General features: G+C 34.0%; 1 protein-coding gene across 1 annotated transcript; it reads left to right on the forward strand.

Moving 5' to 3' along the window:
* The first annotated feature begins 2,512 nt into the window (after nucleotides 1-2,512).
* LOC108291092 (olfactory receptor 2A2) lies at nucleotides 2,513-4,820 on the forward strand. The gene has a single exon (XM_017511273.2). It carries the CDS (start codon nucleotides 3,511-3,513, stop codon nucleotides 4,468-4,470), a length of 960 nt encoding a protein of 319 aa, XP_017366762.1. The 5' UTR covers nucleotides 2,513-3,510; the 3' UTR covers nucleotides 4,471-4,820.
* The last annotated feature ends 8,904 nt before the right edge of the window (nucleotides 4,821-13,724 follow it).

Here is a 13,724-nt window from a genome sequence, read left to right on the forward strand (position 1 = left end):
ATAATTATACTTATATTTATAAAATAAGTATAAAAATCTTATACTTCTTTATGTCTCTTATAATATTATACTGCTTGTGTAATATTATAATAGACATAAAGAAGTATAAGATATATTACCATTCATTATTGGGTGAAGGGGTATCTCCATTCAAATAAATGACATTTGGTATCAATCCCTCTTCCTCTATGATTTTTACCTTGAGATTTGTCTATATCATCATAGTGAGGACATAACTCTTTTAACTGTTATAAAGAGTTATAATTGACCAAGCCTATACCTTTAATAGGTGCCTAAAGAACCTACCCTCATGACTCTAACTTGCTAGAATAGAAAAGACTGTCTTTATAGGCCCTCTATCAAGTAGACTTTCGGTGGGGCCTAGATAAGATGAAGCAGGCTCTCTCCTTTCTTTTAATAGTAACTGATTGTAAACATGCAAGAAAATCTGTCCAAGAAGAGGCTATGATTCCACTACAACTCCCCTTCAAACGTATATGATGAGGCTAGTAGATAAGCATAGTAATGACAATAGTATTTTTGAGACTGATACAACTTTTCCAACTTAAATGCAGGCATGTCTGAGAATTTACATTTACTTATGCCTCGGATCTTCCAAGAGCATAGTCAAGATTCTCGAGGTTTTTTTTTTTTTTTTTTTTTTTTTTTTTTTTTTTTTTTTTTTTTTTTTTTTTTTTTTTTTTCCTCAAGTTTTAATTACTGAATCCATTTTACTTTCTTATGCAATAAAAAATGAAGTCAATAATAAGTATAGACTGAAATGATATCCATCATCTTAAGAGATTTAACTTATAACTGGGAATGTGCCTGCTTCGTAAAACCTTGCCATTAGCCATGTGTGGTTAAGTGAAATTACATTTATAAAACATTTTTAAGTGTTATGGTATTGATTATTTTAAATTATTGTTTAGCTTATAATTTCTGTATGAGTAAAGGCATTATCCTATATTTAAAGTACATGAAGGATTAACTGATTCTCAATGTCATTCACTTATGAAGCAGGACTTCCTCTAAGGCAGAAGCTGAAATTGAGAAGAAAACACTAGATTAGATCAAACATGAGAAATTTGTGTTTCTTGTCCTTAATAATATTTGTAAAAAGCTGTCTAGGTGGGAAATCTGAAGTACAATGTTAAGATGGTTCTTTCGAATGGGACCATATGGAACCTGGGGAGTAACAGAAGGTTAATTTGAGATTCTAGCATCATGATTACTAAATTAGACATCTTCTTCCACTAGGTGGCCTCTTACAGTAACAAGCCTTAATAGATTTGAGATTTTTGCTTGTTTGATTTTTAGATGAGTAGAGAGATATATACATACATAAATTGATTGACTTGACTGAGCACTTCTAAGTCTCGGAATTTACTATTAAAATTTCATGAAAAAGACAACTAATACAAACATATACATATATAATTTAATTATTGAAACATTATATAGCACACAATCTAATGAGATAATACATTAAGTAAATTAGAATATTTGTATTAAATAATAGCTGTTCAAAGTATGTTGCAGAGAATTATTTTGACATGGAAAATGGTTCATGATATATGATAGAGCTAGTTAAACAAACAGTATTTTTCACACAATTTTTATAATACTGATCTATATGAAATAAACAGCAAAAACGTATAACTGCACAATTATTAAAAATGATCACTTTTGTTTGCATGTTTCAAGATGTCATCTCTTTAGTACTTTAACTGGAGTTTCATGTTTTTCTAAGATTTTAAAACTTGCAATCAAAATCTCATACAAAGTACATATCACATTGCTTCCACAAGGGACCACACAAAATCTAAAATGTTCAAGATTCTATAATTTTCAATATAAGAATAAAAGCAAGAAAATAATACAAACCTGTTGATTAATAAGGTAGTAGAATTACAAACATGTATTTTTCACCAAAAATAAAATAATAAATATCACAACCATTTTCTATAATGCTAATGACACTATAAAGGAAGTCAGTTAAGTTCTATTATTTTCAGAAGTAACGTTGAGAAAGTATTATCCCCTGTAACAATTTGTATACTTTCTCAAATCGTATGCTCTTGTTTTTGATGGAGAATACCAGAAATTCATGCTGTCCTCATGATAAAAATCATGATAAATACAAATGATCATGATAAAAATATAAATTATTAAAATCCAATAAAACCTAGGTAAATATAAATATTGGCTTATAAATATAATTCTTTATTAAAAGTGTTATCACTTTTGGAGGCAATGGCTGTTTTGTGATTGAAGTGGGGAATATACAAATGGAGCTGAAACATCTGGTCATATCAGAAGGAAGGAACTGCTCAAATATTATGATAACATATTAAAAAGAAAGAGGAGCAAGCTTAGAAGGCCCAAATGTAGGAAAGTTGGCACCAAAAAAATTATAAGTATGAAGTACAACCCATTGAATTAAAAAAATCCATGAGTCTATACTGATAGATAGATGATAGATAACAGGTAGGTAAATAGATAATAGATAAATGAATGTAGCATTTTTATATTAAAATTGCCATCTAAAAATGTAAAAGCAATTACATAGTTAGAACAACACATTTTGAACCATTACTAATAATTGAGTTAGGCAAGATAATCAATGGATACTAAAATAGTGAAGTTATGAGGAACAAACTACATATATAATAACTTTAATGGGTACTCCAGAAACTAATTAGGAAAAAATAACAAACACACAATGGAGATATCTGGGAAGCATCATCTTCACCAAGTGATCCAAGTTAGCTTCACCCCAATAATAGGCCAAATTAGCATCATATTCTTGCTTAGAATACACACAGAAGAATACTATTTTTCCTGCAGAAAGTGAATGATTTGAACAAAAACTTTGAGGAATATTGTACACTCTTAAATTGTTGGATATTTTGCTGAAGAACTCTTCAAAACATCAGTATTCAGAAATGCACAAAAAGGCTGAGTAAATATTATAGATGCAAGAGACTAAAGACAGATGACAATAGATATAATGCATAATCTTGGATTAGGTCCTGAACTTGTGTGGTTGGAGGGGGAATATTGTATATTAGAGAAAAGAAATGTGTCAATGCAATATTAAATTTTCTGATTTTAATACTTATATTGTGGTCAAGCTAGTGGGAATTAGTTTTTTCTTACTAAGAAAAATCAGAAATTTAAAGTTAAATATTATGCCTACACTTCAATCTCAAATGGTTCAAAAAATAAAAATTGTATAAAGATAATAAGACTAATAATAATGTTAACACATGCTGAATCTGCATGAAAATAAGTGGGAGTTCTTATGCAAAATTTGTGACACTGTCTGCAAGTTTAAATTTATTTCATAATTAAATTCTAGAAACAGGTAACAAATCTTGGGAACTTGAAGGGGCATATCTAATAGGGACAAAGACACAGCCTTTATCTTGGTTCATTTTCAGACAAAAACTCAAATTTTTTGACTTTTCTATCATACTTCAGTTCTTGACAGACTGCCATTAAGGAATGGGAGGCAACCAATCATGGGTCACAGAATTCATCCTGGTGGGATTCCACCTCAGTGCAGAGAGGGAACTGCTCCTCTTCTGGATCTTCTCCCTGTTATATATTTTCAGCCTGATGGCAAATGGCATGATCTTGGGACTCATCTGTCTAGACCCCAGTCTGCACACCCCCATGTACTTCTTCCTCTCACACCTGGCGATTATCGACATGTCCTATGCTTCCAACAATGTTCCCAAGATGTTGGCAAATCTGCTGAACGAGAAAAGAACCATCTCTTTTGTTTCATGCATACTGCAGACATTCTTGTATTTGGCTTTTGCTGCTACTGAGTGCTTGATTTTGGTGGTGATGTCCTATGATAGGTACGTGGCCATCTGCCACCCTCTCCAGTACACTGTCATTATGACCTGGAGAGTGTGCATGATCTTGGCTCTCATGTCCTGGTCATGTGGGCTTGCCCTGTCCCTGGTACATGCAATTCTCCTTCTAAGGTTGCCCTTCTGTGGGCCCCCCCATGTGAACCACCTCTTCTGTGAAATTCTGTCTATCCTCAAGCTGGCCTGTGCTGACACCTGGGTTAACCAAGTGGTCATATTTGCTGCCTGTGTGTTTGTCTTGGTCGGGCCTCTTTGTCTGATGCTGGTCTCCTACATGCACATCCTCTGGGCCATCCTGAAGATGCAGACAAAGGAGGGCCGCAGAAAGGCCTTCTCTACCTGCTCCTCCCACCTGTGTGTGGTTGGACTCTTCTTTGGCATAGCCATGGTGGTCTATATGGTCCCAGACTCTAATCAACGAGAGGAGCAGGAGAAAATGCTGTCCCTGTTTCACAGTCTCTTTAACCCAGTGCTGAACCCCTTGATCTACAGCCTGAGGAATGCTCAGGTGAAGGGTGCCCTCCACAGAGCACTGCAGAGAATGAGTTCTATGAAAGGAGTGGACAGAGTGTTAGTTGGATAGGGCTTTGCTTTTAAACCTATGGTTTGCTCAAGCAAAAACTGAGAATTTCTTTCCAGTTAGAAGTTTGATATGAATATGTTAATTTTTCTAATTCTAGCTCTGAAAATAGGACAAGGTTACAGTGAAAAAATAACATATTATGTTTTACACTACCCTTCCCACTGAAAACTCTATGGAGTGTGAACCCAGTTTCTGGATTAAATTTCTTGTTGAGAGTCACTCCTATTTGGAGAGTGGAAGACATCGAAAAGCTATTTTCCTTTGGAATTTGCATCATTTTCTCAGCATTTTATTGCAAATCTCCCATTTTGAAAGAAAAGCAAACTAAACTCAAAGCAAGCAAAAAGCAATATAGTTTAGAATGCATATAAATAAAATAGAAAAATGAAAAAGAATAAGAAAATCAATGAAAACAAAAGTATTTCTTTGAAAAGATTAAGAAAATTGATAAACTTTAGCTAGATTTACCAACAAAAAAATGAAAGACTCAAATTGCTAAAATTAGGGATATAGAAAACATCATTAGCAATCTTACAGATTTAGAAAGGATTATAAAAGAACACAGTGAACAACTCTACGTGAACAGTTAGAAACTTACATAAAAGGAAAAATTCCGAGAAAGATACAATCTACAAACTCACTCAAAATAAATAATCTGAATAGATTTCTAAAAAGTAAAGAAGTTGTATTAGTAATTTAAAAACTTGCACCAAATAAAGTTCTCAATCACATTGCTGTAATAGCAAATAATAACTTAATTTTTAAAAATAATACGATTTCTTCATAAAAATCTCCCCAAAATGTAAGAAAATGGAACATTTCCCAACTTATTCTATGAGGCCAGTATCACTTGATACCAAAACCAAAGACATCACAGGAAATGAAAACTATAGACCAATTTCTTTATGAATATAGATGGAAAAATCCTCAACAAATATCAGCAAACCAAATGTAGCAAACATAATTACCAAATGAGATTTATTCAAAGAATGAAAGGTTGTTTAAACATTTAAACCTCAATGTAATAGACCATGTTAATAAAATAAAGAAAATAAAACATCTCATTATATATACTAAAGGCATTTGACAATTCCAAAATCCTTTCCTGACCCCCTCCCCAAGTCCCTGCCACACACACACACACCAGACGAGAAATAAAGGGAACTTCTTCAAGCTGATAAAGGGTAGATAAGAAAACCACAGCTAAAATTACAGTTAATTGTTGGACTGGGATGCTTTCCTTATAAGAAACATCATCAAAGAAGTCCTTTGTTGCTTCTTCTCTTTGGCATTAGAATGGAAGTTCTAGCCAGAGCAATTAGATGAGAAAAAGAAATAAAAGGCATCCAGATTGGAAAGGTGTAAGGTGAAATGATCTTGTGCAGAGAAAATTCTTAGGAATTTCTTAAAAATCAGCTCAAACAAATAAATTCCACAAAGTTGCAGAATAAAAGTTTCATACTCAAATATCGGTTGTATTTCTGTCAAGAAACTGAGCTTGACACATCCAATTTTCCAAGTGTGTGAGTAACCAACTTAAGCAACTAGCTAAAATGAAAGCAACAGTCAAGTGTTTAATCATTTTCTCTGATAGCATAAGCAAAATGTTGACGTAGAGTAAGTTCCAACTCCCACACTGTTTCATTTATCCCTGTGGAGCTGCACTGGGCAAAGGTTGGGTGGGTCAACACAGAAGCAGGGATCGTCTCACTGCTGAAAGAGCCCCAGGAAAAAGGACCTAATATTTTATGGGCCTGAGAATACAGGAGAGGAGAGAAGAGGGAGAAAGAAAGGAGCTAGGAGTAGAAACATACTAAATACTGAGTCAGAGTAGAAGACACATACAGGTGTCTTCAGGGTCTCCCCCTCTCCCCATAAGATCTAGGCCAGGCTTGTCTAACTCAACTCACTCAAAAGTAAACAGATAATCTGAATAGACTTATAATAAGTAAAGAAGTTGAATTGGTAATTTTAAAACTTACATCAAATAAGGCCATCAATCACATTGCTGTAATGGCAAATTATACTTAATTTTTAAAAAGAATAATTAATACTATTTCTTCATAAAAATCTCTCAAAATAGAAGAAAATGGAACATTTCTCAACTTATTCTATAAGGCCAGTATCGCTTGATACCAACTAATCAAAGAAATCACAGGAAATGAAAGCTATGTTTCCAAATTAATCAAATGCTATTAATCAAATGCTTGATGTGGCTTTTGGGGTATTCAATAACAAGGACAAGGCTGAAGAGGCTGAAAGAACCCTGTGTGGCAAATGATGGGATAGACAACAAGCCTAAATGATAGCAGTCACTTAAGCAGCACCCTGCAACCTCAGGGTTACCCAGGGGGATATTTCACCCACAGACCAAACTAGCCTAATAGCAAACCTGCAGGTAATTGTTGCTATTTCAAGTGTGGGAAGCCAGGACATTGGAGGAAGAACTATCCCAGTCAGGGCAGCCCACTCAGACCCTGTTCTCAAAGTAGGCAGCAATGTCATTGGAAAAGGGATTGCCCCGAGCTGTGAAAGAAGAGGAAGACACCTTATGCCATAATGGCCCTAACTGAGGACTGGCGGCCATAACTGAGGGCTGGAGGGTCCAGAGGTTCCTAATGGCTCCCACAAAAGGCATAGTAAGGAGTCTTGGGTGACTCTTAACATGGCAGGTAAGAGTATTAATTTCTTAATTGATATGGGGGCCAGTTACTCTGCCCTAAATGGCCACCCTGGGCTCTTATCCTCCAAAAGCTGTACTGTTATGGGTGTTGATGGCACCCTAAAATCAAAGATCAAAGCATTTCTCTACAAAAGCATTTTTATCTGACTTAATCAGAAATACACTATGTTTAGGTTTGGGTCAGTAAAATTCCTAATCTTTTAAAAAATAAAATGTGCCGGTTAGAATGGCGATCATTAAAAAATCTGGAGGCAACAGATGCTGCAGAGGATGTGGAGAAATAGGAACACTTTTACACAGTTGGTGGAAGTGTAAATTAGTTAAACCATTGTGGAAGACAGTGTGGTGATTCTTCAAGGACCTGGAAATAGAAATACCATTTGACCCAGCAATCTCATTACTGGGTATATATCCAAAGGATTATAAATAGTTCTATTATAAAGACACATGCACACGTATGTTCACTGCAGCCCTGTGTACCATAGCAAAGAACTGGAACCAACCCAAATGACCATCAATGATACACTGGACTAGGAAAATGTGGCACATATACATCATGGAATACTATGCAACCATAAAAAACAATGAGTTTTTGTCTTTTGTAGGGACATGGATGAATCTGGAAATTATCATTCTCAGCAAACTGACACAGGAACAGAAAAACAAACACCGCATGCTCTCACTCATAGGTGGGTGTTGAACAATGAGAACACAGGGACACAGGGAAGGGAGCATCACACACTGGGGTCTGTTGAGGGGGGGGACCAAGAGAGGGACAGTGGGGGCGGTGGGGAGGTCAGGGAGGGATAACATGGGGAGAAATGCCAGATGTAGGTGACAGAGGGATGGAGGCAGCAAACCACATTGCCATGTGTTTTGTCTATGCAACAATCCTGCATGATCTGTACATGTACCCCAGAACCTAAAGTACAATAAAAATAGAACCACCACATGTGAGAACATGTGGTGTTTGATTTTCTGTTCTTGTGTCAGTTTGTTGAGAATGATGATTTCCAGATTCATATATATCTTTATAATTATAAGCGAGTAACTATAAGATTATATATGATTTTATAAAGGAATAACTATGTGCCTACATTTCTAATTCTTTTCTAAATCAATATTTATATGGGAACAGGCTGAGGCTTCAGACCCTTGCCACAGCACTTGCAGGGCTTCCCCACTACATTTACAGAAAGTGCCAAAGAGGAAAACAAAAAACTGCCAACCAAGAATACTTAAATGGCAAAGCTGTCCTTCAGAAATGAGGGAGAGATAAAGACTTTCCCAGACAAACAAAAGCTAAGGCAACTTATCACCACTAAACATGCCTTACAATAACAGCTGAAGGGAATTTTTCAACCTAAAAGAAAAGGACCCTAATTGGTAACATGAAACATGAAAGGAGATAACTTAATGGTGAAAGAAGTACAAAGTCTAATTCAGAATACTCTAATACCATAATGGTGATGTGTTAATTACTTAGATCTTTAGTTTAAAGGTTAAATTATAACCTATAAAATTTAAAGGTTATAATTTAACCTTTAAACTAAAGATCTAAGTAATTAATTTATCAAGAAAATCATCAAGAAATCAATAAAATAAATTATAAATTATTAAAAGTTACTACAATAATTTGTTAAGGGATATGTAACATAAAAAGATGTAAATGATGACATCAAATACTCAAAATGTGTGGGAGCAGGGAGTAGAATAAAAATGTAGTGCTTTCTCAGAAATCTGTGGGACAAAAAATAAAAAATAAATAAATTTAAAATGTAGTGCTTTTGTGACAAAAGAGAAGTTGTTACCAACTTCAAATAAACTGTTATGACTATAAGATACTTTTTGTAAGTGTTGTAGTAACCACAAATCAAAAATCTATAATAGAAACTTTAAAAAGTGAAAAATAAGGAATCAAACATACTATTAGGGAAAATCACTTAAACAAAAAGGAAGACAATGAGAGAGGAATAGAGAAACAAAGTATAAATAAAACAACTAGAAAACAATGAACAAAATGACAGTAATATGTCCTTACTTTATAAATAATAGCCTTGAATGTAAATGAATTAAATTCTCCATTCAGAAGGCAGAGTGGCTGAATAGATCAAAAGCAAAACTTGATGCTGCCTGCAAGAGACTCACTCACCTGTAAGGACAAACATAGACTGAAAGTAAAGGTATGAAAAAAGATTTTCCATGCAAATGAAAAACAAAGGAGAGTAAGAGCAACTATACTGATATCAGATAAAATACACTTCGAGTCTGAAACTATAGAAAGAATAAAGAAAGTCATTACATAATAATAAAGGAGTTAATTCAGCAAGAGGGTATAACAATGCTCTGATGGAGTGTGCAGTTGAAGATCTCTGTAGAGTTGCTCATTTTTGTTATTTTGGTTTTTGGTGCCAGAATTTCTCATATATATATATAAACCATAATTTCTCTTATGCCATAATTTTCCTTTTTTATGGTGTCTTTCCTGATATATATATATGGTGAAAAACAAGGAATCAAAACATACTATTAGGGAAAATCACTTAACCAAAAAGGAATACAATAAGAGAGGAATAGAGAAACATATATATATATATATATATATATATATATATATATATATATATATATATCCATTGCCCCACTTTTGGCAATGGACAGATTATCTAGGAAGAAAATGTTAAACTGTACTCCAGACCAAATGGACCTAACAAACATATACAGAATGAAGGACAAAAACCAAATAATCATTTCGATACATGCAGAAAAAGCGTTTGGCAAAATTCAGTATCCATTCATGATTCTAAAAAAAAAGACCTCTCAACAAATTAGAAATAGCAGGAATAAACCTCAACCCAATAAAGGCCATGTATGGCAAACCCACAGATAACCTTGTACTCAATGAGGAAAAATTGGAAGCTTTTCCTCTAATATCTAGAAAATGACAAGGATTCCCACACTTTCTACTTCTAGTCAAAATAGTTTTAAAAGTACTGGCCACACAAATTATTCAAAAAGAAATAAAAGGTATTTAAGTTGGAAAGGAAGGAGTTAAATTGTCCCTGTTTGCAGATGGCATGATGTTATATATTTAAAAATCCCTAAAGTTTCACCAAACAACTGTTGGAACTAGTAAATGAATTCAGTAAAGTTGTAGGGTACAAAATCAACAAACAAAAATCAGTAGTATTTCTATACACCAGCAGCAAAATATCTGAAAAAGAAATCAAGAAAATAATCCTATTAACAATAGCTTACAAAATAACGTATTTAGGAAGAAATTCAGCAAAGGAGATGACATTTCTGTACACTGAAAACCATAAAACATGATGAAACAAATCAGAGATATGCCATTGCGCCCAGCCTGCCGTGATTCTTTTTAATTGCTTGGTTTTAAGATGGCTTTATGCTTTAAAAAATCCCCAAGGACTCGAAGAGATTTTATGTGGGTACTTGTTAATAGTTACTATCATAGTACAAATTAAAACATCACCTTAAAGCATTTGCTTTTTATTCATTTAAAAATAATAATCCCATTATGTGAAAATATATGTAGCGTGTTAAACATAGCTTTTATAAAGCCAAATAAACTGAAAAGGTTGCATTGTTTCACATTTTTGTAAAATTATTTGTCTGTCTTACCAAATGACTAGATTTGTAAGTTTTCTGCTGCATTTGGTCTTTTGTAATTTCAAACATCACATAGCATTTGGAATACTTCATTACACTGTCACAAGAGAGCATGAGTGGAAGAAACTAATGATATCTTAAATTATTATTAGAAAAATTTTGTTTTTCAAAAGTTAATAAGAGCTCAGCAACTGTTGTTTATGGCCATTATTTCCCTTTGTTGTTTATGGCCATTATTTCCCTTTGTAGTTTATAGCTGTATTCCCCTTTCCTCATTGTGAGCACATATTCCACTTCAGACAGATACACCTTGGTGTTGGGAGATCAATTCCTTTTCAGGGTTGCCATAACAGGTTCTATGGGAACCAAGACACAATCTCTCTTATACCTTCATGAGAACTAAAGAGAAGTGTGAATTCATAAAACTGTAGCAATTTTACATGTTTGGATATTGAAATTTGTGATATTTCTCTCAAGTTATGTACTCTTGAGATATTCGAAAGTCTGTATGCATCCAGTGTGATGCCAAGATGTGTCCCGACTTTTTTCTACAATTTTCCTCCAAGGACAATCAGACACAATCTTTGCTCTCCTCCAGAGAGAAGAGTCAGGGAGCAATTTGTTTCCCATTAGGGAGAAGGTAGAAAGATATGAGGTCTCATAATCCTGTAAATTTAGTTCCTAGCTGACTTTAAATAAAACGCTTTCTCTTTGAGGTTTAATTTATACTCTATTTTGATAGCATAAGCAAGTGGAGTAAATGCCATCGAATCTGGGATTTGTTCCTCTGGAGTCAGCTAGAGCTTCTTATAGCACATAATTCATCTCTTTAGTGTTTATTCTAGTTCAAAGTTTACTCCTGAGGAATATCTAGTGCTTACACCTTCTTATGCAGAAGAGATTTATTTGTACTGTGAGATGATTTTCCGTACAGCTAAAGTAGGACAGAGTGGCAGCAAAAATCCTCATGGCTATGCGGAGAGGAAGAACACTCCTGGGTAGCATATCCTAAGTTCTTTCTACCTCAAAGTTTGTGTACCAGGCAGAGGAAATAGAAATCTAGATGCTTCCCACTCCCATCCAGGTTCCGGAGGTTCTGCCTACTGTGCTATGGCCAGGAGCCTTCTGATTGCTCAGCAACTTTCTCATCATCACCTCCCAGTGTGGATGGATGGTGGTCATCTAAATTAACCCAACTCTATTGATTGAGAAGGCAACTGGAAGTAAGAGAAGCTTCAAATGCAGCCAGTGCTTCTGGATAAAGATCTTTGGGATAATCCAAAAGGATAAAAGGATCATAGATAGATAGATAGATAGATAGATAGATAGATAGATAGATAGGATAGACAGGCAGACAGGCAGGTAGATCAATAGATAGATAGATAATTACATATAGATAATATATTTATTATATAGATTTTATACATATGTAATCAAGCACAAATGAAGATATTCAGAGAAACTTCTGTTACTGGAAAATAAAATTTTGTTAGAAGTTGCAGTAAATTATTTCCCTTGCAGAAGCAGTGTAAGAGGTAAGTTTGCAATGTAGTTATTTTTGAAACATTTCTAAACTATTACTCTCAATGTCAAAAATTATTCGACTCAGAAATTACTGTATGTGATACGGGATACCACAAAACAGAACAGAATGAGTGCCAATTCTTCTGTTTAGAGTTGAAGGAATAGGATAAAGTACCCTAGTTCTGTTACAGGACTGTCCTGGGGAGTATTGTAAACACTGACCCTGCGTACAACTGCTTTCTGCATTTCTGCTATTCTATTGGCTCTATTGGAAGGAAAAAGTTTAGTTGGGTACCTTAAATTTTTCTCCCGTACGTCAGTGCTGCACTTTCTAAAGAGTTTTGCTCTTTCTTCGCTATTATTTTAATGTTTATTTTTTAACAGTGAAATAAAAATAATGGCAATGACAATAAAGGATTTAATAAATCAGAGACAAAAATAATTAAACTGAAAAGTTAAGATGCTACTATACACATTTTTTATATTACAGGAATTTTCTCTAGTTGTAGCAAAAATTCAAGTTACAAACTTCCTGCACATTTATTTAAAACTTGCAAAATATATTCATATTTATAGATCTAAAACTGTGTCTCATTTGTGTTTCAGCCATTGCTCTTAAGATGCCTCTGCCCATAAAATGTATGCTTCTCTTAGGCTGCTACTTTGCAAAAGTTCACAACATTGCCTTCAAGGTCTTCAAGGTCCCTTTTTACTTTATTTTACTTTCTCATAAACTAACTTTCCAATAAAGCAATTATCCTGAAACAGTCCCCTTATATGTAACATTCAAAGGAGGTGTAAAACACTAATCAATTATGTATTGCCAGTTTTCTCTACAGATATAATACAGTTCGTTTGTTTAAGCTTATCCTATAGAAATAACGTCTATCAAATTATGGGGATTATTGGTGGCATTTTAATAAATCCATTTTCAAATGATTAACTTCTAAGTGTGAACTTTTTCCTAGTAAAGTTGAAACCATGTCTTGGTAATTGATAGAAACTGACAAATACAAGGCACCTAGTGTATGTATTTTTTCAACTAAATGTAACAATCTGTTTAGCATTTTCTATTTTCCTGTTTCATGTGGTACTATTTTAGTTATTATCAGGGCCCTAAAGGTGTTTAACACTTATTACCCATTCATAAGACTTGTATAATTGGTTATAGAAGGTCTATCAGCTCAAATGAATGACATTTGGTTTCAAATCCCTCTTCTTTCAATTTTATCTTGAGCATACAACATATCTTCAAAATAAGAATACAACTCTATTCACACTTAATACTGGCAAACCTATATACACTTAATAGGTGTCTGAAGAGCTTCCTTATAATAATCTACTCTAATTCCCTAGATTAGAGGAATAGTCTCTTTATCGGCTGATTACCTAGACTTTCAATGAAATGTAAGGAAAC

The sequence above is a fragment of the Cebus imitator genome, unplaced genomic scaffold (assembly GCF_001604975.1).
Source record: "Cebus imitator isolate Cc_AM_T3 unplaced genomic scaffold, Cebus_imitator-1.0 Scaffold446, whole genome shotgun sequence".
Lineage (NCBI taxonomy): Eukaryota > Metazoa > Chordata > Mammalia > Primates > Cebidae > Cebus > Cebus imitator.

Bases quoted from the DNA above. Each gene is read 5' to 3' on its own strand.
- LOC108291092 (XM_017511273.2), top strand. From the start codon at position 3,511: ATGGGAGGCAACCAATCATGGGTCACAGAATTCATCCTGGTGGGATTC.